The sequence below is a fragment of the Paramormyrops kingsleyae genome, chromosome 16, assembly GCF_048594095.1.
Source record: "Paramormyrops kingsleyae isolate MSU_618 chromosome 16, PKINGS_0.4, whole genome shotgun sequence".
NCBI lineage: Eukaryota > Metazoa > Chordata > Actinopteri > Osteoglossiformes > Mormyridae > Paramormyrops > Paramormyrops kingsleyae.
The window spans coordinates 7,101,374-7,123,661 of NC_132812.1; the positions used below are offsets into that span (position 1 = coordinate 7,101,374).

At 42.3% G+C, this 22,288-nt stretch overlaps 1 protein-coding gene across 5 annotated transcripts; it reads right to left on the bottom strand.

Moving 5' to 3' along the window:
- Positions 1–1,635: 1,635 nt before the first annotated feature.
- Positions 1,636–19,795, bottom strand: kynu (kynureninase). Of its 5 annotated transcripts, XM_072700541.1 has the most exons (15): positions 19,616–19,795; positions 18,450–18,555; positions 16,325–16,500; positions 14,445–14,565; positions 14,223–14,305; positions 13,740–13,801; positions 13,579–13,650; positions 12,969–13,043; positions 10,808–10,954; positions 9,721–9,819; positions 9,464–9,537; positions 8,999–9,051; positions 8,172–8,257; positions 7,155–7,385; positions 1,636–3,447 (listed from the first exon to the last, which is right to left on the bottom strand). In XM_072700541.1, exons 3-15 carry the CDS (start codon positions 16,497–16,499, stop codon positions 3,307–3,309), a joined length of 1,419 nt encoding a protein of 472 aa, XP_072556642.1. In that variant the 5' UTR covers position 16,500; positions 18,450–18,555; positions 19,616–19,795; the 3' UTR covers positions 1,636–3,306. The 5 variants fall into 5 exon arrangements, with proteins under 5 accessions (XP_072556642.1, XP_023671760.1, XP_023671759.1 ...); XM_023815992.2 differs by lacking the exon at positions 18,450–18,555; XM_023815991.2 differs by lacking the exons at positions 18,450–18,555; positions 19,616–19,795 and adding an exon at positions 17,483–17,952 and having other exon boundaries at positions 16,325–16,522.
- Between the last annotated feature and the right edge of the window lie 2,493 nt (positions 19,796–22,288).

A 22,288-nucleotide genomic window follows, 5' to 3' on the forward strand; every position in this document is an offset into this window, starting at 1 on the left:
ATAGCACTAAAGCCCATGTAAAACATGTATTTTTCAAGATTTGGGGTGACCTACTCCTTTAAAAACTCATCACTGTATTTATAGCTTGTTCTTCTTTATCATTTGCTTTGGGATTTCCAGCTAATTTAGCTAATTTAAGTTTTTATAACCATTGATTATACTGGACATATTGACCTGGCAAAAGAGACTATCTTTTATCGTCCATTTTACAGGTGAGATTAACTGTTTTTATTGTAGCATTTTCTCATCTTGAAAAAGCTAGTTTCAGTCCCCAGCTTGGCTATTACACTTATGAGTAAACTTTTTACCATTAACTCTTTCCTAGTTAGTTTGATGATTTCTGTCGGCGTTCTGGGCCTGGTTGTTCGAATTTGATCAAATTTTGAGAATGGGTTAGTCAAAAGAAAAATGGGATTCTGAAAGTGGATTAGATCATGTAAGCTGGTCTTGGTTTTGATCAAGATCAATTCTCAAGTATGTCTTGTTCAAAAATTTGTAGCAGAATTTGGATAAATTTGATCAAAGAAATCAGGACTACCCTGATCCCAGCAGAAGGCTGTGTTCAGGGTGGATTTCAGGTACAAAATGTAATGCAACTTTAAAATGGGTCAAAAAATATTTGTGTCATACAATATGCACAATTTCCGGGACTCCTGCTGCCGAGTCAGCCTTTGTGATTCTCTAGCAAAGCTTCTAATGGTTGCTCTTCTTCTGGAGGAGAAGGAGCAGAAAAAATGAAGAGACCATTCTATATACCAATCTGCATTTTTAAATCCAGGTTTAATCCTGGTTCTGCTGGCAGAAGGCTACACTGCAAGACAGGCTGCTTCCAGGCTTAAATTTCCTAAGACAGCAGGGCAGAAGATCAAAGTGAAGCAGGAGACACTGACAATAACCTAAAATCAGCCTGGTAGAGGGCAGAAGCGACTTCCTAATGCCAGAGATGACCGTCAACCGATCCAGCAATGCCTCATAAATCTGAGGATGACCTCAAGTGACCTTAAAAAAGAATGGGAGATATTAAGTGGTGTGAAGTGCACTGCTAGGACAATTCATAACAGGCTCCTAGAAGCAGGACTGAAGACCCATAAAGCAAAGAAGAAGCCCTTCATTAACGAGAAGCAGGGAAGAGCCAGGCTGGAATTTGCAAAAAAAAAGAAGTATACTTTACACAGATGCATACCCAAAAAATGAGTGAACCTGAAATTTTATTGTGGTCTCAATTTCTTCCAAAGCTGCACATTTATTCATATTATAGACTTGAACCACAACAGTGATAAAATGGGTATGAAGTTACTTATTAAACCAACTTCTATTAAACCCACTTTCAGTCCACTAAAGTTAAAAAAAAATGGATTTGTCCCCCTAGGATAATCTCCAAAATATCTGTCAATATCAAACAAAACTAACAAAATTAATTTTGTCATTCATCACTATATTAATTATGACATAATAATCAGATACAAATCAGTCAAATGCAGTGTCTGATGATTACTGCCCATCTTACTGGTAACTATTGGACATTTAGCCTTTTTATCATTTAAAACACATGTTCACAGTGTATTTGTGAATAATATACATTTGTTTTTTTGTTGGTCAAATCTGACAGTTTAAAAGAAATTGAAAATAAAAGGCAAGTTTTTGATGATTTTATTGTGCTATTGTCGAATAACAACACTTAAAGTGATCCCACAATAGATATTCTACCTGTTGTTCTTTACATAGCTAGTAGCTTACATTGCAATATGTAGTCCTTTTTAGATCACTGGTAATCCAGATTTGGTAATATCTGGATCTGGATAATCCAATCCAATGTTACCTTGGGAAAAAAATGGTGTAAAAAGTAAGATCCAGATCCTGGTTAGCAAACCATGGGATTTCCTAATCGGCATCATTCTCATGCAGATAAAATTTTTTGAACAACTGGGCACAGGAGATATTGTTCAAATTAGAGGCGTCATAGCTCTGGGAAATGGCATTTAAAAATCATACCGAAACACCAACAGTGAAAGATAAATGCCTAAAATATTTACTTTTCTTCCAGATTCTGCATGGTGTCAGTATCAATCATTGTTATAAGAATGCAGTCTGACAAAACAGTGCTAAACAGGAAGATGGAAATTAACTGAATGGCGTCTCCATTATGAGTTTTCATGGCGAGAGAGAGAGGCCAAACTTCCCCTAAGAGCCCCCAGCAAATCAAGTGCATTTCAGCCAGCTCTGCTTCCAAGACTGGCAGCCGGGCAAAACATTTTGCGGAGCTGACAGGGAAGATCATTTCTGACAAGCCGCCATCCATCAGCCCAAGCAGCTCGAACAATCTGGTGATGTATGTGGCAGGTCACACCTATGGAAAGCCGGAAGCGCTCTGAGATATATCGGCTTAAAGAGGGAAAACTCTCACCGTTACCAACCACTCAGTAGTAAGTGAGTGACGTTCATTTGAATCAGGGAAACGGAGACTGAGGGCAGCTAACTTTCACAATAACAGCACCGGCTTCAGACAAGTCCATTCCCATTTGTAAAATGAAAGCACCTTAACGTGGAATATAGTTCAGTTTTCACCATCAACTTTTGCTCTTTTTAACTGCAATTTTCGTTGCGTAAAGTACAACTCAACTGAGTGGACAGAAGTGACATTTTGGTGAGTGTAGAAAGTGGCCAGTAACAGCTGGATATTTCATTTAACATTGGTGGTCTTTTTTTAAACATTTAAGAATAGGTAGAGTTACATCAAACGTGACTGATGTCATTATACATGGTAGATACAATCAAGGGTCAATCAGGTCAAATCTGAAATTTTCTTGCATAGAGGTTGACAAAAAAAAAATTTGAAAAACACTGAATTATCATCATTATTTGAGAACAGCAGCTGGTTGATCGTGTAGTTTCTGCTAGGTTGGGTTTTTATTTTTCTAGATGTTTTTAATGTCAAGAATGGGTCTAATTTCGGCTGAACAGTGGCAATTTGGCACCAGGGTATTGTCTGCCAACGGGGTCTACAGCATTGACTATGGATGAGTAAGGAATCCCTGGGGAGCCAGTGCCAGCAGCAGGCGTCCTACACAAATGTGCGCTTTGAAAGAAAGCTGCCATTTTAATAATTCTCATTCTGAAAATCATCTGTTTTCTTACAGAGGAATTTTAACAGTGACATTAACACATCTGGACTGGGTCTTCAGGACACAGCAGAACCGTTCACGCAGTCCACTTAATAATTATTATTGTTACATTCATATCAGTGTACCAGGTGGCCATGTGCACAGATGTGGCTTGGTCTGGAAGGGAGGGTGACAGCTCCTTCCATCACAACAGCGCCCCCTGTGGATGACCATGGCTAACAGCTAGGGCCTCCCTCAGAATGCAGACAAAGCGGTGCACATCGCGGAAGGAGTTGTAGAGCGGAACTGGGGCGACCCTCAGGACGTCGGGCTCCCTCATGTCGCACTGGAAGAGGAGTGTTACCAGAGGAACGTAACTATCACCACAATCATCACCTGGATCAGACTGCGGTGATTCACTGCTAAGTACAGAGAGTACAGGGAATCTGTTTTAGTGCAGGTGGTGGCATGAAGCATACGATCAAATACACTGTCAAGATAAAAAGCACAAAAAGCATAAATCGCATGCAAATAAGAGATAAAAGGAAAAATAATGTGCCATTAATAAATAAACATGTAGACGTTTAGATAAAGGTGAGAGAACCAGCTGTAGGGTACAAACAGCTTTGGACTGCATGCAAATAAGCTTGTAAAGGCAGTAAAAGTATGAAATACAGTGGATCCCTGAATCATTCTCAGTTACAACTATCATCTAGGTAACTATAGGCAGTAAAGGAAAAGAAAACAGGCCTCCTAACCTGAACACTCACCATGTGCAGCAGAACCAGCAGGTTCCCAAGAGAGTCGAAATGCTGACACTCACGCACCCAAAAAGCACAGCCCGTCTGGCAGATTTGCACAGTAGAAAGCGTGCATTGTACTCCATATTTGCATTTATTTCCCGCTGTATTTATTTTGCATCTATTCCCTGCTCAGCGTGCAATTTGAAATTTTGGTGTCACTTTCTATGATTGCCATGTCTATAAGAATGTATGAACACATTTGTGACACATGCATTCATAAAGCATTATCAACATGGCTGTAAATACTGTATTTGTAAAAAAGCATGTTTTATTATAAGCATGTTTATTAAGCATTATGAATGCTTTACGAAGCACTCAACTATAATGCAGATACCTTCAAATGCAGTACAAAGCATCCTTAATGCTTATTCTGACCGTTATAATCCATTATAAATAAGAGCTTCATTGGAGTGCATGGACTATTATAATCAACATTATAATGCCTTATGACTCAACAGAAAATGCTGTAATGCTTTATTAAATTCTTATACTGACCATTATAATAGATTATTAAGGTATCTATAACACATTATACACTCACCTAAAGGATTATTAGGAACACCATACTAATACGGTGTTTGACCCCCTTTCGCCTTCAGAACTGCCTTAATTCTACGTGGCATTGATTCAACAAGGTACTGAAAGCATTCTTTAGAAATGTTGGCCCATATTGATAGGATAGCATCTTGCAGTTGATGGAGATTTGTGGGATGCACATCCAGGGCACGAAGCTCCCGTTCCACCACATCCCAAAGATGCTCTATTGGGCTGAGATCTGGTGACTGTGGGGGCCATTTTAGTACAGTGAACTCATTGTCATGTTCAAGAAACCAATTTGAAATGATTCGAGCTTTGTGACATGGTGCATTATCCTACTGGAAGTAGCCATCAGAGGATGGGTACATGGTGGTCAGAAACAATGCTCAGGTAGGCCGTGGCATTTAAACAATGCCCAATTGGCACTAAGGGGCCTAAAGTGTGCCAAGAAAACATCCCCCACACCATTACACCACCACCACCAGCCTGCACAGTGGTAACAAGGCATGATGGATCCATGTTCTCATTCTGTTTACGCCAAATTCTGACCATTTGAATGTCTCAACAGAAATCGAGACTCATCAGACCAGGCAACATTTTTCCAGTCTTCAACTGTCCAATTTTGGTGAGCTCGTGCAAATTGTAGCCTCTTTTTCCTATTTGTAGTGGAGATGAGTGGTACCCGGTGGGGTCTTCTGCTGTTGTAGCCCATCCGCCTCAAGGTTGTGCGTGTTGTGGCTTCACAAATGCTTTGCTGCATACCTCGGTTGTAACGAGTGGTCATTTCAGTCAAAGTTGCTCTTCTATCAGCTTGAATCAGTCGAGCCATTCTCCTCTGACCTCTATCATCAACAAGGCATTTTCGCCCACAGGACTGCCGCATACTGGATGTTTTTCCCTTTGCACACCATTCTTTGGTTGTGCGTGAAAATCCCAGTAACTGAGCAGATTGTGAAATACTCAGACCGGCCCGTCTGGCACCAACAACCATGCCACGCTCAAAATTGCTTAAATCACCTTTCTTTCCCATTCTGACATTCAGTTTGGAGTTCAGGAGATTGTCTTGACCAGGACCACACCCCTAAATGCATTGAAGCAACTGCCATGTGATTGCTTGATTAGATAATTGCATTTATGAGAAATTGAACAGGTGTTCCTAATAATCCTTTAGGTGAGTGTATATGATAGCTTTAAATAAAGTGTTACTGTCATTTTTTCTTGATATGTTGTTTTTATTGGTTTCCCTTTAGTCTATGCCTTGCTGTCTGACCTTGTCAAACATGACTAGATATATTCTTATTCTTAATCCTGCTCTGTAGGACAAAAAAATAATAAACCTTATTTCATGTCAACAGAAAGGGTACCTACAGTATAAGGCTACAGAGCACGGAGGTCCTCACTGGAGGACATAAACGCAGACGGGTTCATAAGCCGGCAGGGGCTGCAGGTGTGCTCCTGTATATCGATTTATTTAGTGATACCATTGTTGGTGACCGAAATGCGTGACCTATGGTGCTGTGTCCCAAATTACACTTCCAGTGCTGTCACATACAGACTGCCAGCCCCACACAACTGTTACACAGCCTATTACCCTGTACACCATAAACGGAGCTCTAAGCAATCACAAAAATAGAAAGTGAGGGTGTTCCTCAATATCCGCTCCTGACTGTACTTGTGTTCTCATGTACCCGTTTTACATCATCTTCCATTCCCGAAGACCAGGTCCAATACCAAGAACAGAAGTACGGAGGACCATAAAAATCCCCCAATGTCGTTCTTGCTCCACCACAAATATCAAGGATACATCAGCTGCATCATCGCCAAACGAAGACCAATCCCATGATTCATTGTGCATCAAGTTCATGCCAAGATCACAAGTACAATCTCTGCATTCTTGGTTTTGAGAATTACCCTAAGTGTCCATATTTATTGTTACGAGCCGTTCATGTGTGATGTCACCCCTTTGGGTAGCTGCACATCTCTTTCAGCATCCAACCAACGGATTCTATTCTCATGTTTTGCAGAAGGTATCATGCTTGCTGAAAATTACAATTAGTTCACTGTGTGTGGAGTAAGATCCAAGCAGACTGAGGATGAGCTGGCATTCACTCGGCTAATGCTAAGTTCACACTACAGGATTTTAGCCTTGATTTTACACTCGCCCACAGTTTTTGGAGATGGAGGACAGAACCCTCAGATCAGAGGCACATGTTTAAAGACCTGATGGCGTCGCAGATGTGTCGCAGATGTGTCGCAGATGCACACCAGTTATCTAGCATGCTAAATATCTGAACCCGCCTGCGAATCCCGTAGTGTTAAAAAAGTGTTGCAACTGGCAATGAGTGCAGGGATGAGCCACAGCCGTTGGGGTGAGGCGTAACTCGAGGGAGGAATTTTTAGCTCATTGACACTAATGAGAGAATTGTCATTTCCTCATGTTACTTCTTGCGTATCTTTTCGTAAGAAAATGTAGTTTGGAGACCAGACAGACTCATCAGTGATTCCTCCTGGTGAAAGATCTTGTAGTGAATGACCTCCAGTCGATCACTCATGTAGTGTGGAAAACACAACGACTAGTCGTGTAGTGTGAAAGATACAGCAATCCGATGACTTGGAAAGTCGCATATTATGAACTTAGCCTTAAACGCAAATTCCCATTCTAACAAAGCACAGAAACTTCCAGAAGTGGGTGGAGGACGGAGGGGGCACTCACAGCGACCGCCCGCCTCTCCAGCTCCCTGAAGATGTTGGTGACGGGCACGGAGAAGCAGAGCGAGAGCTGGCAGCCACGTTGAGCCGGATCCGAGGGCGTCATGATGCGCACGTGGGCCTTGTGTGGGTCGGCGTCCTCGTGGCCGAAGTTCCGCTTCAGAAGGTATTCCAGGTATCCCGTCAGGAGGACAGACTTCTTCCTCAGAGCCTGCATGCTGGTCTGGCTGAAGATCTGGAGGAAGCCGTAAGGGCAGAAGGATCCCGACCCAACGTTAACCGCGTCTAGCGGTTATTAAGAACTGGCAGTACAGTCAAACAGAACTGGGACAAAGAACCAGGCCTGCTGATGTACCTTTGGACACAGTTACACTGAGACTGTAGTATGCTGCAATGGATGAAACTAAGAATTTGGAAATCCTAACCAAACAGAGATATACACTGTCAGAAAAGGTACAAACAACATCAATGCACCCCCAATGGTACAAAACATTCCTGAGTCCAATGCTGTGCCTTAAATTAGACTAAAAGTTATTTACGTACAACTGTAGGGTACAATTGGCAGACCCTTGAGGGTACAGCCTCACTGACAAGAACTTGTACCCTCAAAAGGTACAAACTGGTACTTTTTTCCTAACAGTGTGGGAAAGAGGAGTGATGTTCTTCCACTGGTGGAAAAAAAAGAAAGAAAAAAAACAATGCTCTTTGTTCAGTTTTAACATTTTTCACATTTATAAGTGACTTGTCTGGTGGGCAGCTTTAACATAATGCCTATTGAGGAGACTGTTCCACATCCCGGGCCATCCCACTATGTGAGGATCAGGAATGAGAAGTTACCACGTCAAAAAGCATCTCGTAAGGCAGAGCTCAGCTATGCGGAGCTGCTGCGCATTTGCCCGTCTGCCTGCTGTGTGTTTTAGCCAATAAAATTACAAAGATGGAAAATGCGAGCATGCAGAGTAAACAGGAGATGTGCACAGACATGACAGATCTTAACAGCTGTAGACACCTGGTAACTTACCTCTAGACTGGCCTGGAGGGAGCACACTAGTAATATGGGCTGGTTGGATAGTCTGTATCCTCCAACACCAGGAATCAGCTGCATTTCTACAGAACATAATGTACACTAATTATTCGTTTTCATATGCTTTTGGCTCAGCTGAAGAAAGACACAATCAAAAGTATCTATGATCATGTCCTATAGAAGCAGAACAAAACAAAAAGTAAGGTAATCATGATGATGAGATTAAAAGTGTTCCGTATTGGTGCATGTTATAGCACACATTTGCCAGAAGATGGCACCATAGGCCAATGAGCATCTGCTGTACTGGCATCTACTGTAACAAAACAATACAACTCATGGCAAAAATGGACGGACAGGGAGAAATGCTGCCTCTTTGCAGATAGCTGCTTAGGGAATTCTTTAACTATTTATCCATTCATGCAGAATGGTTATTTTACTACAGCAATACACACTAAGTGCCTTGCTGAAGTTCCTCTCTTAATATAAAATGGCAGCCTGATGTTTACAAGGTTGTGTCATTAAAAATTGTGCCCCCTACTGCCTACACACATCATACAGAAAATCATAGGTACAGGCTGGTTACAGGGTACAGCACTGAAAACTACAGGTAAAATGACAGATCTGAATTAAAAGGTGCCCGCCCTCAGAGCCAGATATCGCCTTTCCTGTAGCCATGTTGCTCATCTGTGGAATTTACAACCCAGGATAAGAGCGGGATGTATACAGGATTTGCTTAAAGCCTGCCGAAAAGGCTCCAGGTCGCCTCCTTCAGGACCAGCCTTGTAATGTACGAGCTTCAGTGTGGAGAACGTGCGCGACTGTACCGTTATCCATCAGAAACCGCGACTTCAGGTCATGCCCCCACCAGCCCCACAGCCTGTGGGAGAGAGTAAGAGCGGGCTGAGACTGCGCGGCTCATTTGGGCGTGCTATTCCCGTCAGTCACGGGTCGGGCTGCCACGAGGGTGGCACGATGCCTTCCAGGAAGAACGGCGCCATGGGCCCATTCATCACTCTGTAATTAGACACCCGTCACAGGAGCCACGTTAATGCTAAGTGTGAGGGGATCACACAGGACTGAAGCTCTCGGTGGCACAGAGATCATCGCAGGTCCTCAAATCCACAGTTCCGGGGTCTATGGGCTCCTCTGGCCTCTTTAACGTTATTGGCGTGAAGATGGAATTCATCCAATTAGGGAAATAATTAGCTTGACAGGGTGCTGAGGATCCCCAGGTAGGATGAAGACCTGTGCACCGACCCCCGGACCATCTTCGGGGGCTCTGTACTCACGCTGGCCTGACGCTGCCCGAGTGCTTCTCGTGGATGAACGCTCCAGCCAAGCCGCCTGCTCCAGAATTGACGTACTGCACACAGAAAACAAGGCCGTCAGCCCGGCCCTCCCAGTTTATTCTGCACGGCTACCAAGCCAGTCGTACATCATAGTTGCTTCTCTGCTTAGTATCTTGCAGGGAATTTCTCAGCAAACAGGAAGGGGCCGACACCCCCTACCGGCTCCCCCTCAAACGCCGCTTCCGCCGCCAGCTCACCTTGTAGGAGCACCAGCAGGCGAAGTCCACGCCCCAGTCATGCAGCCGCAGTGGCACGTTCCCCACGGCGTGTGCGCAGTCGAAACCCACGAGGCAGCCCTGTGGGACAGAGCCCCCCAAGGGGAGCAAATGCTCACACCCTCGTGCAATATCATGGTGCAGTAACCCCATTCAGATCAACGTACCAGCATTCAGTGTCCTTTGCTGCGATGATGTCCTTCACTGACGAGGGGGGGGTTAGTGATAAACCCCTTAAAAGGTGACCTTCAGAAATACCTACATTACTAGCTGCTTAATATGGACAAAGCACATACTGTACGATAAACCGTAATCCGCTAAAATAAATGGCAACTCTTATGAGACTATTTACGGATTGAGTTACTTTGATTTATGCTGATCTTCTGAGTACATCTGTATGTTTAGTGACTGTCCTGTGTCAGCCGCACCCCCTGTCCAATGGGATGATTCAGCTCTACAGTGAAAACCAGAGTTAAGCTCCAGTAGTTTCAGAAAGAGTAGGATAAAACAGGGACTCAAAACGATCTGAGGGAATAAGAACCTTCATAAGAAGGGTGTGAAAGCTCTCCATCGTAACGCTTTGGGAGGTAAAGAGACTTACAGAGCTCTTTAAAGAGTGCAATCCACGCACCTGCGTATTAAACAGCTGTAGCGGTTCATTCGACAGACAAGGAAAAAAAAAACCGAAGGAATCTTTCGCCTTATGTCGCAAACAAGTGTGCCAGCAGAGGGCAGCACTGTAACACGGAACATTTAAGCTTCCTGCTCTCTTAAAGTTTTACATGTCAAATACTATGGGGTACGGGGAAAAAAAATCTTTAAAAGAAAAATGGGAGTGCAACATTCTTTTGGGCCGAGATCAATACAGGGCTTTAAGTGATTTAAAAGTTCCTCGAGAGATTGCTGATACGGCAAAGTCTCCTGTCTGAAGCTGTCCACCTCAGCTTCAGTTTAAATCACATCTGAAAATAGGCCCAGGAGGGGGACGTCAGGGGCCCCAGCCTATCGCCCCAAGACGCTATGCTAAGTGCACTGATTTTTCAGATATCTCTGCAGGCGGCAAGCTCACCTTCTCCTGGCCAGCTGTGGCGATGGCGGCCATGTCAAACAGCTGTCCTGTGTAATACTGCACTGCGCTGAACAGGATGACAGCGATGGAATCTCCCTCCTTCTCGATGGTGGTCAGGATGTCCTCAGTGCGCAGAGTGTCCTCTCCCTACCAAGCAGAGAGCATCGCTGTCATTTAGAGAGGCCCAGCTGTCTTATGTCACAAGGCCCCGCCTTTCAGAAATAAAGTATATGAATAAGGGCACCTTTCAGTCGCTAATGCACAACATCTCAGCTAGAGAGAGTCTAAACCAGCCACAAGTAATCACACTAGAGAGAGTCTAAACCAGCCACAAGTAATCACACTAGAGAGAGTCTAAACCAGCCACAAGTAATCACACTAGAGAGAGTCTAAACCAGCCACAAGTAATCACACTAGAGAGAGTCTAAACCAGCCACAAGTAATCACACTAGAGAGAGTCTAAACCAGCCACAAGTAATCACACTAGAGAGAGTCTAAACCAGCCACAAGTAATCACACTAGAGAGAGTCTAAACCAGCCACAAGTAATCACACTAGAGAGAGTCTAAACCAGCCACAAGTAATCACACTAGAGAGAGTCTAAACCAGCCACAAGTAATCACACTAGAGAGAGTCTAAACCAGCCACAAGTAATCACACTAGAGAGAGTCTAAACCAGCCACAAGTAATCACACTAGAGAGAGTCTAAACCAGCCACAAGTAATCACACTAGAGAGAGTCTAAACCAGCCACAAGTAATCACACTAGAGAGAGTCTAAACCAGCCACAAGTAATCACACTAGAGAGAGTCTAAACCAGCCACAAGTAATCACACTAGAGAGAGTCTAAACCAGCCACAAGTAATCACACTAGAGAGAGTCTAAACCAGCCACAAGTAATCACACTAGAGAGAGTCTAAACCAGCCACAAGTAATCACACTAGAGAGAGTCTAAACCAGCTACAAGTAATCACACTAGAGAGAGTCTAAACCAGCCACAAGTAATCACACTAGAGAGAGTCTAAACCAGCCACAAGTAATCACACTAGAGAGAGTCTAAACCAGCCACAAGTAATCACACTAGAGAGAGTCTAAACCAACCACAAGTAATCACACGGTTTCACATGAACCTCCAAAATGCTCTGAATTGTAAACCATTTTCCATTTCAAACCCATCTTTTGTGTTGTTTAGTACACAGATTTCAGAAACACGGATATTCCAGAAACGTGGACCTAAAGCATAAACAGCCCAGCCCAACATGAACGCTCATTTTTATCCCCCAGAGCTGGAGACTGACATGACAGGTAGACATGTTTGGACAATTAGACCTGCTATTCCAATGATCATTTAACATTTTCAATAAGCAACAAATCACAGACATGCACAAGCCTGCTTATAATATTAAAAAGGAGTTTGACAGTATCGGTTGCAGTAATTAATGTAGTGGCTTCGATGTCGCACGCTAGCCTGCAATACATTTTGTGTCATCAATCCTTTGAAAGAGAGACCTTATGTTAGTTTAGCTTATTACAAATAAATCAATGACAAGCCTTCATTTTTATGATTCTGGTATCTAAAGTATGAATCCATCATGCTCCCCATCGAAGTAATGCTTGCTATTTCTTAACAAAGCAATGTTAAACAAAAGACTGAGTGGACATTGTCCTATTATAGTACTTTAATGTGCATTAATCTCCATGGCAAAAAATAAAAGCACATTGTCACTATGGGAATTAGGTATCGTTACACTTGATAACTGCATGAGTAACACACAGCAGAGTTTTGTTAGAGTATTAGAAGCAAAAGGTATTTGTGCCATTTCCTTCTCTCTCTGAGACTCTGCCTGTTGTCATAAGCATTTGACCTAAGGCAAATGCAAAGTTATTTGGACAGGAGTGCAAAATACACTAAAATGAGAGTAAACAATAAGGAAGGGGAGCTACAGCAGATGACAGTGCTGTCTACTTAAATCCAAGAGCGTGTCTCCCTACGAAATGGGCGCAGGCTCACAATTCCATTTAGAAACGCCGCAATCGATACACAGCCGTCAGAGCAGAGCCGGCTGCTGATGCTCTATTGTCACCGCGCGCCTTTAAACCGTCAGCTTTTTAATTCCGTGCTGAAAAGGTGCATGTATCATACTGGGCTGGGGAATACATCACCTCCCTGGGCCTGATCAGGAGCAGGCTGTGCTGCGGCTCATATCCCCGCAGGCGTATCTGGGACTGCACGGCGTACTGTAGATGGACAGATTTTATTCGCCGACATTTTATTCAATTTATTAATTGTGAATTTTCAGTAGCACAATATACACCCATTTAGACAGTATGAAAGACATTTAGACATTAACAGACACTAACTATAAATAAACGACAATATACAGTGAGAGTGCAAGGAATGTCAGGGTACACAGAATTCCATACTAATGACTAATATAAATAGATAAATAGTATTGTACAGTGAACGAATGAATGTTCTGTGAATGGGCCTAAGCGGTGCTGATCCATTGAGGGAGTTGGCCACCTCCCACGCCATAGAATTGTAGGATGTAATGTACGGGGGTGGGAACGGCATTCCATATGCTCCTTGTAAAGATCACTGGCCCCCATTACTCAAAGTGCATGAAACATGACAGTGGATCCACAATGAGGCCGAGAAGCAACCGGAAGGTTTATGGATGCAGAACGAGACGGTTTGCAGTGCTGGAGCGTTGCGGAGATCCTGTTTCCCTCCCAAGTGAAACACGGGACCGGGAGAGCGGCGGGGTCTCACGTAATCAGAGGGGAACGCCTTATCCTCAATGAGGATTTTGTGCCGTCTGGCTGTGGGTTTGTAGAAAGACAGCTGCAAAGCACATTGATTAAATCAGACATCAGAAAAGATGCCGGACAGCGAAGGGGTTAATGCTGAAATATTGATAAATAGTACTTTACCAGCAGAAGGTGCAAATTAACCGTCAAGCCATTCATCAAAGCCACCTCCTCAACCATAGCTCCTGAAAACAAGAAAAAAATAAATTAATATAGCAAAAGGAAACACGTTCCTTTGTTTACAGATAATTATCATCATAGCAGCTACCCTATAATTAAAAATGTTTTGTGGTTTGCAGATAGTCTTTATTATAAGGCACCTGTTTAGACGCCTATCCTGAATTGCAACTCGTACCAGGGCTTAACATTTTCTATGATTTTTAGCATCTGTCAAAATTTTACATCAGAGAAAATTGATTTATTGACTTTCAGATGGTCCTGCAAATGTATTTTACCTCAAATGAACCGCACAAGCTGCAACATCTAAGTTAATTAAGGAAGGTTAATTGAGTTTTGATATTTGTTGTGCATCGTGAGGGACCAGCATACTGCGGCGGACATCAAAGGGAGAGCGTGGAGGCCGTCGTGACCCCAAAGTGACCTCACCAACAAGATGAGCCATCATTTCTTCTATAGTGTTCTCAGCGCAGACCCAAGGCCGGCTTCCTTCTGTATGGCCATGAACTCCACTGTAAACAACAGGAGCTTCAGGTATTGTGGACAAAGCCCATTAGAACTATGGCTTGGTACACTCACTAGGGTTACTGATCCTAAAGGTTGCTGAAACACAAGACATAGGCTCCACATCCGGCCTTAAACACCACTCACGTTTTTGCCCATTTGTCCAACTCCACATCAAGATACTCCTTGGTTTTCTTTGGCTGCAGCCCGAGTGAGTTTCCCGCCAGATAAACGCAGTCCTCCGTGCCGTGGACGAGCCCGGGGTCAGCTGCAGCGAGATGACAACCGCATTAGCATAGCCTTTTCTGCCAGTCGACGGCTCTGTAGCGAACATCTGCCTTCATTTAGAGGCACACAAAGGGTCCCGGGCGTCATCTCACATCTATTCACACGCTGAAGTTTCCGAGACAAACTGCGGTTTGTGTTTTATGGTGCCGACCCTTAGCCTACTAAGACCTCCGGCCTGTTTCACAAGGACTTTATGTAAAGCGAAAAATCCTCCACAATAAAGACAGCACAGGTCCAGATAAAGTAAAACTTGCAGGAGTACAGTGCGACCTCTCTGACTGCACATCCAGAGTCTATTTCCATCTCTCTTTTTCTTTAAGTGGGTGGTCTGCAAACGCTTGTTATTACAGACCTGATGGAGATCCATAGGGACTGAACACTGTCTCATTCATTAAAACACGCACCAGAGATAGGAAGAGTGTGGGCCATTTTCCACATGATATTACAGAAACATTCTTTAATAAATGTCCACATGCTAAAAATATCAGGATTAGGGTAACTATTCAAAATTCAAATTCTGCCTTCAAGCTTCTCCAGGATCTAGAATAAATCAAAAAATGCACAAGACTATTAAGTAAATTCATCCGCCTTCACTGTCATAAATCAGCTTTTCACAGTATGTCCAAATTACCCTCACAAAATGTATTATCTCTCTCTCTCTCACACACACACACACACACATATAATGTATAATATAATAATGTATGTATCAAATGTGGAGACTTAATCACGATTATTGTACAACAGCCATAAAATTTTTATATATATACTTATGTTTACACTTCTGTTTCAGTATAAGGGGTGGTGGGTAGTTCTGTAAGTTAGGACTCTAAGCCTCTGATCCGAAGGTCATTGGTTCAAATCCCTGGGTTGGCAGAGTGATGTCACCATTGGGCCCCTGAGCAAGGCCCTTAAGCCTAATTACTCCAATGACTGGCTGACCCTAATCTCTGAACTGTGTGTCACTTTAAACAGTGTTTGCTGAATAAATTGAATATAATTTACTCAGTAAGTAAAAATGAACTTTTTTTGCTTGTCATTGCAGTCTATTATAACGGATTTTTGTTTTATTTGAAGTTGTATAAAAGTGAACCGAATACTGATTATTCTCTGTGGCAGTGTGGCTTAAAAGCATTATGTCTCATTTGAAAGCTAACAGAACAGAAATCAGCACAACAGTCATCCCCAAACATGCCTCACTGTCTGCAGACGGGAGACCATCGTGCCATTCTGTACACTGCTGAGTAGGTATAACTTTGGTAACGAAGATCTCGATTACAGAGACATCTCAGATAAGGGCTATACTGCTTAGGTTTAGGTGGATTTTAAGGAGAAGGAGAAAAAAAAACTCAACCAGGTTCTCTGAAATTAAATTCTACATTGATTAGACTTCCTGATCCGAAATGGAAAATGCAGGCCCAACAGCAAACACCCCAAACATCTCTATATGGAGGAGAAGGACTGCTGATTCTACATAGTATTCAAAATTATACTGTTGCGTTCACAAATGGTTCAAAAGTTTATTTACTCGACTGGAAGGCGACTTACTTGTGCATGTATTTTAGCATTTGGTCACCTGAATTTGGCATCTGCCACCAAAACACCACTTTTTCCACCATAAAAGCAGGTTTGTGCCCACCATCTTGCACCAGACATAAAGACAGTGTTACCAGCATCAGTTGGATTTTTCTGTCAACTGACTTTTGATCTTGAGGGGGTCTGGGTTTGCTGAGACTTACTGGGAGACAGGTCTGTGGTTTTGGGCATGTGGAACAGCCCCCGCAGGTGTCCCAGCTCGTCGGTGCCGTCAAGGTGCACGGCCAACTCCGCCGAGGCTGGGCTGCAGCCCAGCTGCGCCGAGATCCGCTCCAAAATCTCCGCTGGGGAGGCATGGGAGACAGTGCCATCCTCCATGCTGGCAGAGGAAGGAGAGCTCACTGGATGGGGAAGGTGCCAAAACAGGACGCCCCAACATCCCACCTGAAACATCAGCTACTACCCACAATTTCATGGCAGTGGGAACGGCAACAAATCAACAAAATATGAATATACTGATTTAAATTTAAATCTAATTAACGTGGGGTGGACTACAGAAACCCTCATCAGGCATGTCTGGGGAAGGTGTGTGGTGCAGAGGATTCAGCCTCAGTGCCCATATTCATAAGGTTGTGGATTCAAACCCCATAGTCAACAGAGTAAGTCCCTTCAACCCCAAAATGTTCCTGGGATGCCAAATAAATGACCGAGCCTGCACTCAGATCAGATCCCTCCAAGACAGTGTTTCTCAACCCAGTCCTCAGGGAACCCCAGCCAGTCCACGTTTTTGCTTCCTCTCAGCTCCCAGCCACCTGTACCAGCTATTCGATGTTCCTGATTGGCTGGGAGCTGGGAGGGAGCAAATACGTGGACTGTCTGGGGTTCCCTGAGGACTGGGTTGAGAAACACTGCTCCAAGACAAGCAACATGGAATACATGAAGTTTAAAGTGTTCTTAAATTATCGTACAAAAAAATCATTTCAGAATATAAATCAATTGTCAGACTGTCCCACAAATTATAAAATTTGTATAGGAGTTTAAAAGGCATTTCCCTATTTTAGAGTCTCTTTAAAACTTGTTATGCCTATGGGGAAATCCATGTTTTTATTTACATTCCTCAAGACGTTTGTAATACAATCACCATAACCTGTAATATTTTGTCCTATACAAGTAATACACAGAATACCTGGTTTCATCTGGGGGCTTACGGCGAACAAAAAGGTGACGTTATGCTGCATGAAGCCGCATAACTTACTTTCCAACACTATTAAACTACCTTCCAGCGTCGCTTTGGGAATAAAAATGACTATTTGACAAGATTAATCGAATAATATCGGTAGATTATCGGGAATATTACTTACATTAAATTAGTACTGGAGTAATGCGGAAAATTGGTCCTGGTGCAAGATGACTAATGATTTTCTTTGTGAGACAGTAGGTCGATGAGTCCAAAGGCAAAAACACTGAACTGTGACACGCAGATTAACGGGGAACTTCAGTTTTTAACTATTAACCATCGATAGATAACGACGGCAGCAACAAACAAGACAAAAAGCCTCCTTTGTCTTTTAAAACGAAACTGATGCGTGGGAGGTGTATTTCCCATTCAATCATAATTACTCATAAATACTGCTACATTTTGCCATTCATATTAGGAAATCGTGACACTGACGCTACCCACTCATCTGAAAGTGTTTCATGTCTTGCCAACAAGCGAACTTTGACCATACACTGAATTTTCTGCTTGAAGAATATCTGCCTTTGAGTGCATTAAAACGAAACCAAACAGGGAAACATGAACTGATACTGAACACGGCAGCTGAATCATGGGTTTGAGATTTAAATACAATGCTTTATGGAGGAGAAATATAGATACGGATTTTTAAGCTGTTGGCTCGCAGAGGTGGAGATTTCAGGTCCAGAGAGTCGAATCCAGACCAAGATTTTGTTTCAACCGCAACCAGTTGAGTACTCTGTGACTATGATTCTTTATGCTCAGCTAATTGGTTGAAACAAAATCTTGGTCTGGATTTGACTCTCTGGACCTGAAATCTCCACCTCTGATGGCTCGGCATGTAAAATTAACGTGACATGGTCAGGTGGTCAGCTTTTTTAAAAAACAATGTTCACGTAGTTGCATGAATAATTTGGAGATCTGATCCACCCTTTTCTGCAAAACTCTAAACACATTCTCATTCATCTAAATACATTTTGCATCTCGCTGAACTTTAATGCCAAAGGCAAAACACAGCACATAGTAGTCTTCATTTAAACATAACAACTCAAAACTGTTAACACGTTTCTAAACAAGGCACAAGGAAGACACACCTCCCGACTCTTCTCTGTTCTGGCACCAAGTTGGTGGAATGAACTCCCCCTAGATGTCCGAACAGCTGAGTCACTGAATGTCTTCAAAAGACGACTTAAAACACACCTTTTCCAGAAATACCTGAATTAGCACTTCTGACATTATACTTGCATTACTAAAAAAAAAAAAAACACTTTTCCAACAGAGTATTAGATCGATGGTATTCATAGCCTTGGTTTTTACTGAGCTAGTATCGGGAAAAATTCATTGTGGAGTCTTAAAGCACTTATGTAAGTCGCTCTGGCTAAGGGCGTCTGCCAAATGCTGTAAATGTAAAATGTAAATGTAAACACGTGAAGGAGCCAATTAGTGACCAGAATAGAAAATACGTGCCAGATGACAGTGCAAGTGCCATAGGTAAGTTGAATTTCAAGGTCAGGGTATGAACACCCAGTCTGTGATGTAGACAAATTTCCCTCTTCTGACCCAGCCTTGAGACATAATGAGGCAGAATCCATAATCTTCCTTGACTAGCAGTCAAGGAAGAGTATGGATTCTTCCTTGACTAGCAGTTGCACAATATTTTACTACAAAGTGCCTTTCATGTGATTTTTTTTAACTTTGACCTTTACAGTAACTGTTGAATACTGTAAAATATTAGATTTTTACATATAGTTGTATACAAACTTTTTCTTTACTGTAGTCTTGTGCGGTTGGTTTCCAATTTTGCAATTAAACGTGACAAACCATGCCCACAGTAAACCGGTTTTTCTATATGCCAGCAACAGATTTCACTGGTAATATTTAAAAGTTTTTGCTGTAGCATGTAATGACTGCGTTCAGTATTGTTTATGTAGTGTCTGGCTTTGTGTGCGAGTTAATTGAAAGTTGGTTACAATTGGTTTTCAGCAAAGATAGTTTGAAAATAGGGTTTTGCGTTTACGGTTTTGAGAAATGGATGAAGTGTTTCAGGAAATGAATAAAGGGAGTGCTTTAGCAATTCAGAAAAAGCAGTAGGCTTAATGCCTGTGGTCAAATGACAATTTCATGACTAATGCTTGTATCATTGTCTGTACAGAGAATAGTGGAATAAGTCACCAACTGTACATGATCGAGTAGTACCGACAATACGTACATTATACATAAACATCTGGTAAGTTGTTTGCCAATGAGTGCCGTTCCTTACCCGGTACAGTAGGTCTCTATGATCGCAATTTAGACATTTTCTCCTGTGGATTGACTATATACAAATTAGCTAGTATTCCCGTGTGATATTTGACGATTTTATTCCTAAAATATTTCCAACGAGCAGGCTCAAGTCAAGCTGGCCGAGCTAAAAATCTGTGCGAAAGGCAGTATATACTTCTAAAAACCTGTTAGGTCAGGCAGGTTAATTAGGGAAACCTGTTACTGGTTAGGCTTCCATCCCATTTTATGACTTAGAAATAAGTGAATGGACCTACAGTATGTCATTGTTTTAGTGTTAACAGATATATGGTGGATTTAAATATGTGCGATAATGTGTGAAACATCGAGGAAATCGGTCTGAATACGGGTCATAAAACTGCTTTACTTTAGTCTTCTAATCAGAAACTTGGTACAATAAGCTTTACGGGTATTTTTTTAAATAATCTAAATGGTATTTAGAGCGTCTTCATCAGCCTATGTTAGAAATGCACTGTGGAGATATTCGTAGAGCATGTCTGATAAGGTGGATAAACCAATCACTGCATAATGCACACCCTCCACTTTTAACCCGTAAGGTGCTGCAACACTTGATTTTTTTTTTATCCAGCCACACACAATTCAGACCAGTTCAGATGGTTGCCTTCAGCCTAATTAGAGCCTATTTTCGCGTTATTTCCAGATCACACGCAATATTACCCTATTTTCTCTTCCCTTAATTTACACCCAGCAAACATGAGACATCTCCCAGACGTGCAGATCATGGCTATATGGGGTCGGTCCATACAGGACTATATCTTTACATATATCAGGTTCAGTATCTGGACGTCTGACTAGGACCTCTCTTCAACGTTGATATGTAGTTTAATATCTGAACGTCTAGGGCCCAATCCCAAACTACACCCTCGACACTCCGCCTTCATTTCGAGTCACACTCCCGCCGAGTCACCCTCACAACACGCCCTATACACTTAAACTGAAGGAAATTGTCACAAGAAAGATTTGAGACAGACTTGCCCTCGCAGCGCCTTTTTACAGTCTTCATTACCGGAAAGAGGAAATGCATTACGTAGTGATTTGACGAAAAGGATCCATCAAGAAGCTGTATTGTATTTTCTTTAATGACATATCAGTTATTTTAAAAAAGCACAGTTTATCTAATGCGAGAAGACGACGGCTACGTCGTCTTATTGCACTGAGCAATTTTAAGTATGTACATGTGTCATATTGACGATTGTACAATTTCTACCATAGCTAACTTAGTTTACACGCATAAAACATTACGCATTACTTCTGTACCAAATACCAGATCCAGATATGTAGAGGAAAAAACAGGCAAATATGAAACATAAATTGTTATTGCTGGTGTGATGTTGATCGAGTTTGCGTACGAATGTTTCTTCGCGTGGTTTCTAGTTTGAAAAGTACACAAAATCTCTCGTAATCGGATCACGATAAAATCTACCTGTACTGACCAGCTATAAATAACTGCTTTCCTAATTTTTTTTCTGCAGCGATGAATTATAACATGTAACATAGACTTTCTATGTGTATTTCACTGTGCTGTTAGAATCCAATTATTAAATTATCGCGCTGTTCTGTTTTCTGTGCGCTAGGAATTATGGGATATGGAAGTGGTAGTGAAATCGCGCGAGCCACCATCGTTGCCGACTCGCTAAAGGAGGGCATAATCGACCACTCCCCCTTAGCCCTTGCTGCTTTGAGACACACTTCAACATGGCGACGGGTCTCGGGAACGCGCAAACGAAGGCGGAGTGGTGAGGCGGAGTGTGTAGGGACCGGTTTGGGATTGGGCCTTGTTGGTTTTTGGACATTGAAAATTCAGTTTAATGCTCATGAATTCAACCCCCTTTAAATTAAACGGAATTTAAAAAAATATACCATATGCTCCCTCGCATCATTTTCTGAAATAATAAATGTAATCATGATCACATCTATACATCTACAATTCCACTTGTATATGGCGTAAACTGTCTCATCACATTCAAGATTTTTACAGCCTCTAACTTCCAACTACCGTTTTGCTTTATATATCCATAGCCACGCCCCTCGCGGACACTTTTGTGCACGCGCAGAGCGCGGGATTTTAAAGTCTGGTAGTAACTTGATGCGCGGTCGAACAAACATCCAGCTTGTTAGAGTATGTTAATAAAGGTAAGAGAACCAAGTTAATGCTACGCTGTGTTTAATGTCCTGTACACATTTAGTACGAGCCTTTTTTTCCTAGGGGTCAGTTTCACCGCTGACTAATTTAACTGTATGAAACATATGAAATATCAAAGCTAAAACCATGGGTTCCTTTAAATCAGAGCTAGATAAGATTTTAACAACTCTGAGATATTAGCTAAGTTCTCCCCAAACGAGCTTGATGGGCCGAATGGCCTCCTCTCGTTTGTAAATTTCTTATGTTCTTATGTTCTTATGTTCAACATTTTACACACATTTGTTTTTGTTGTTTTGGATGACAATGAGGTCAAATGCAATTTTTTAGTCTTCATATAATATGTTACGTTAAGGCCATAACGTAACATAACCATACCTGTAGTATTGTGAGAAGCACTGCTATTTGTCTGCAAGAAGCATGCACACACTCTCTGCATATCTAGTGCACAGTATGCTGGGGTCCAACCAGCGCCACAGGGTAAAAGCCATA

Excerpts from the sequence above, each read along its gene's own strand:
- kynu (XM_023815992.2), bottom strand. The coding sequence starts at position 16,499 with ATGGAGGATGGCACTGTCTCCCATGCCTCCCCAGCGGAGATTTTGGAG. Across the intron at positions 14,566-16,324 it reads AACCACAGACCTGTCTCCCA|CTGACCCCGGGCTCGTCCAC; the intron begins GTAAGTCTCAGC and ends ATCTCGCTGCAG. Across the intron at positions 9,820-10,807 it reads CCACAGCTGGCCAGGAGAAG|GGCTGCCTCGTGGGTTTCGA; the intron begins GTGAGCTTGCCG and ends TCTGTCCCACAG.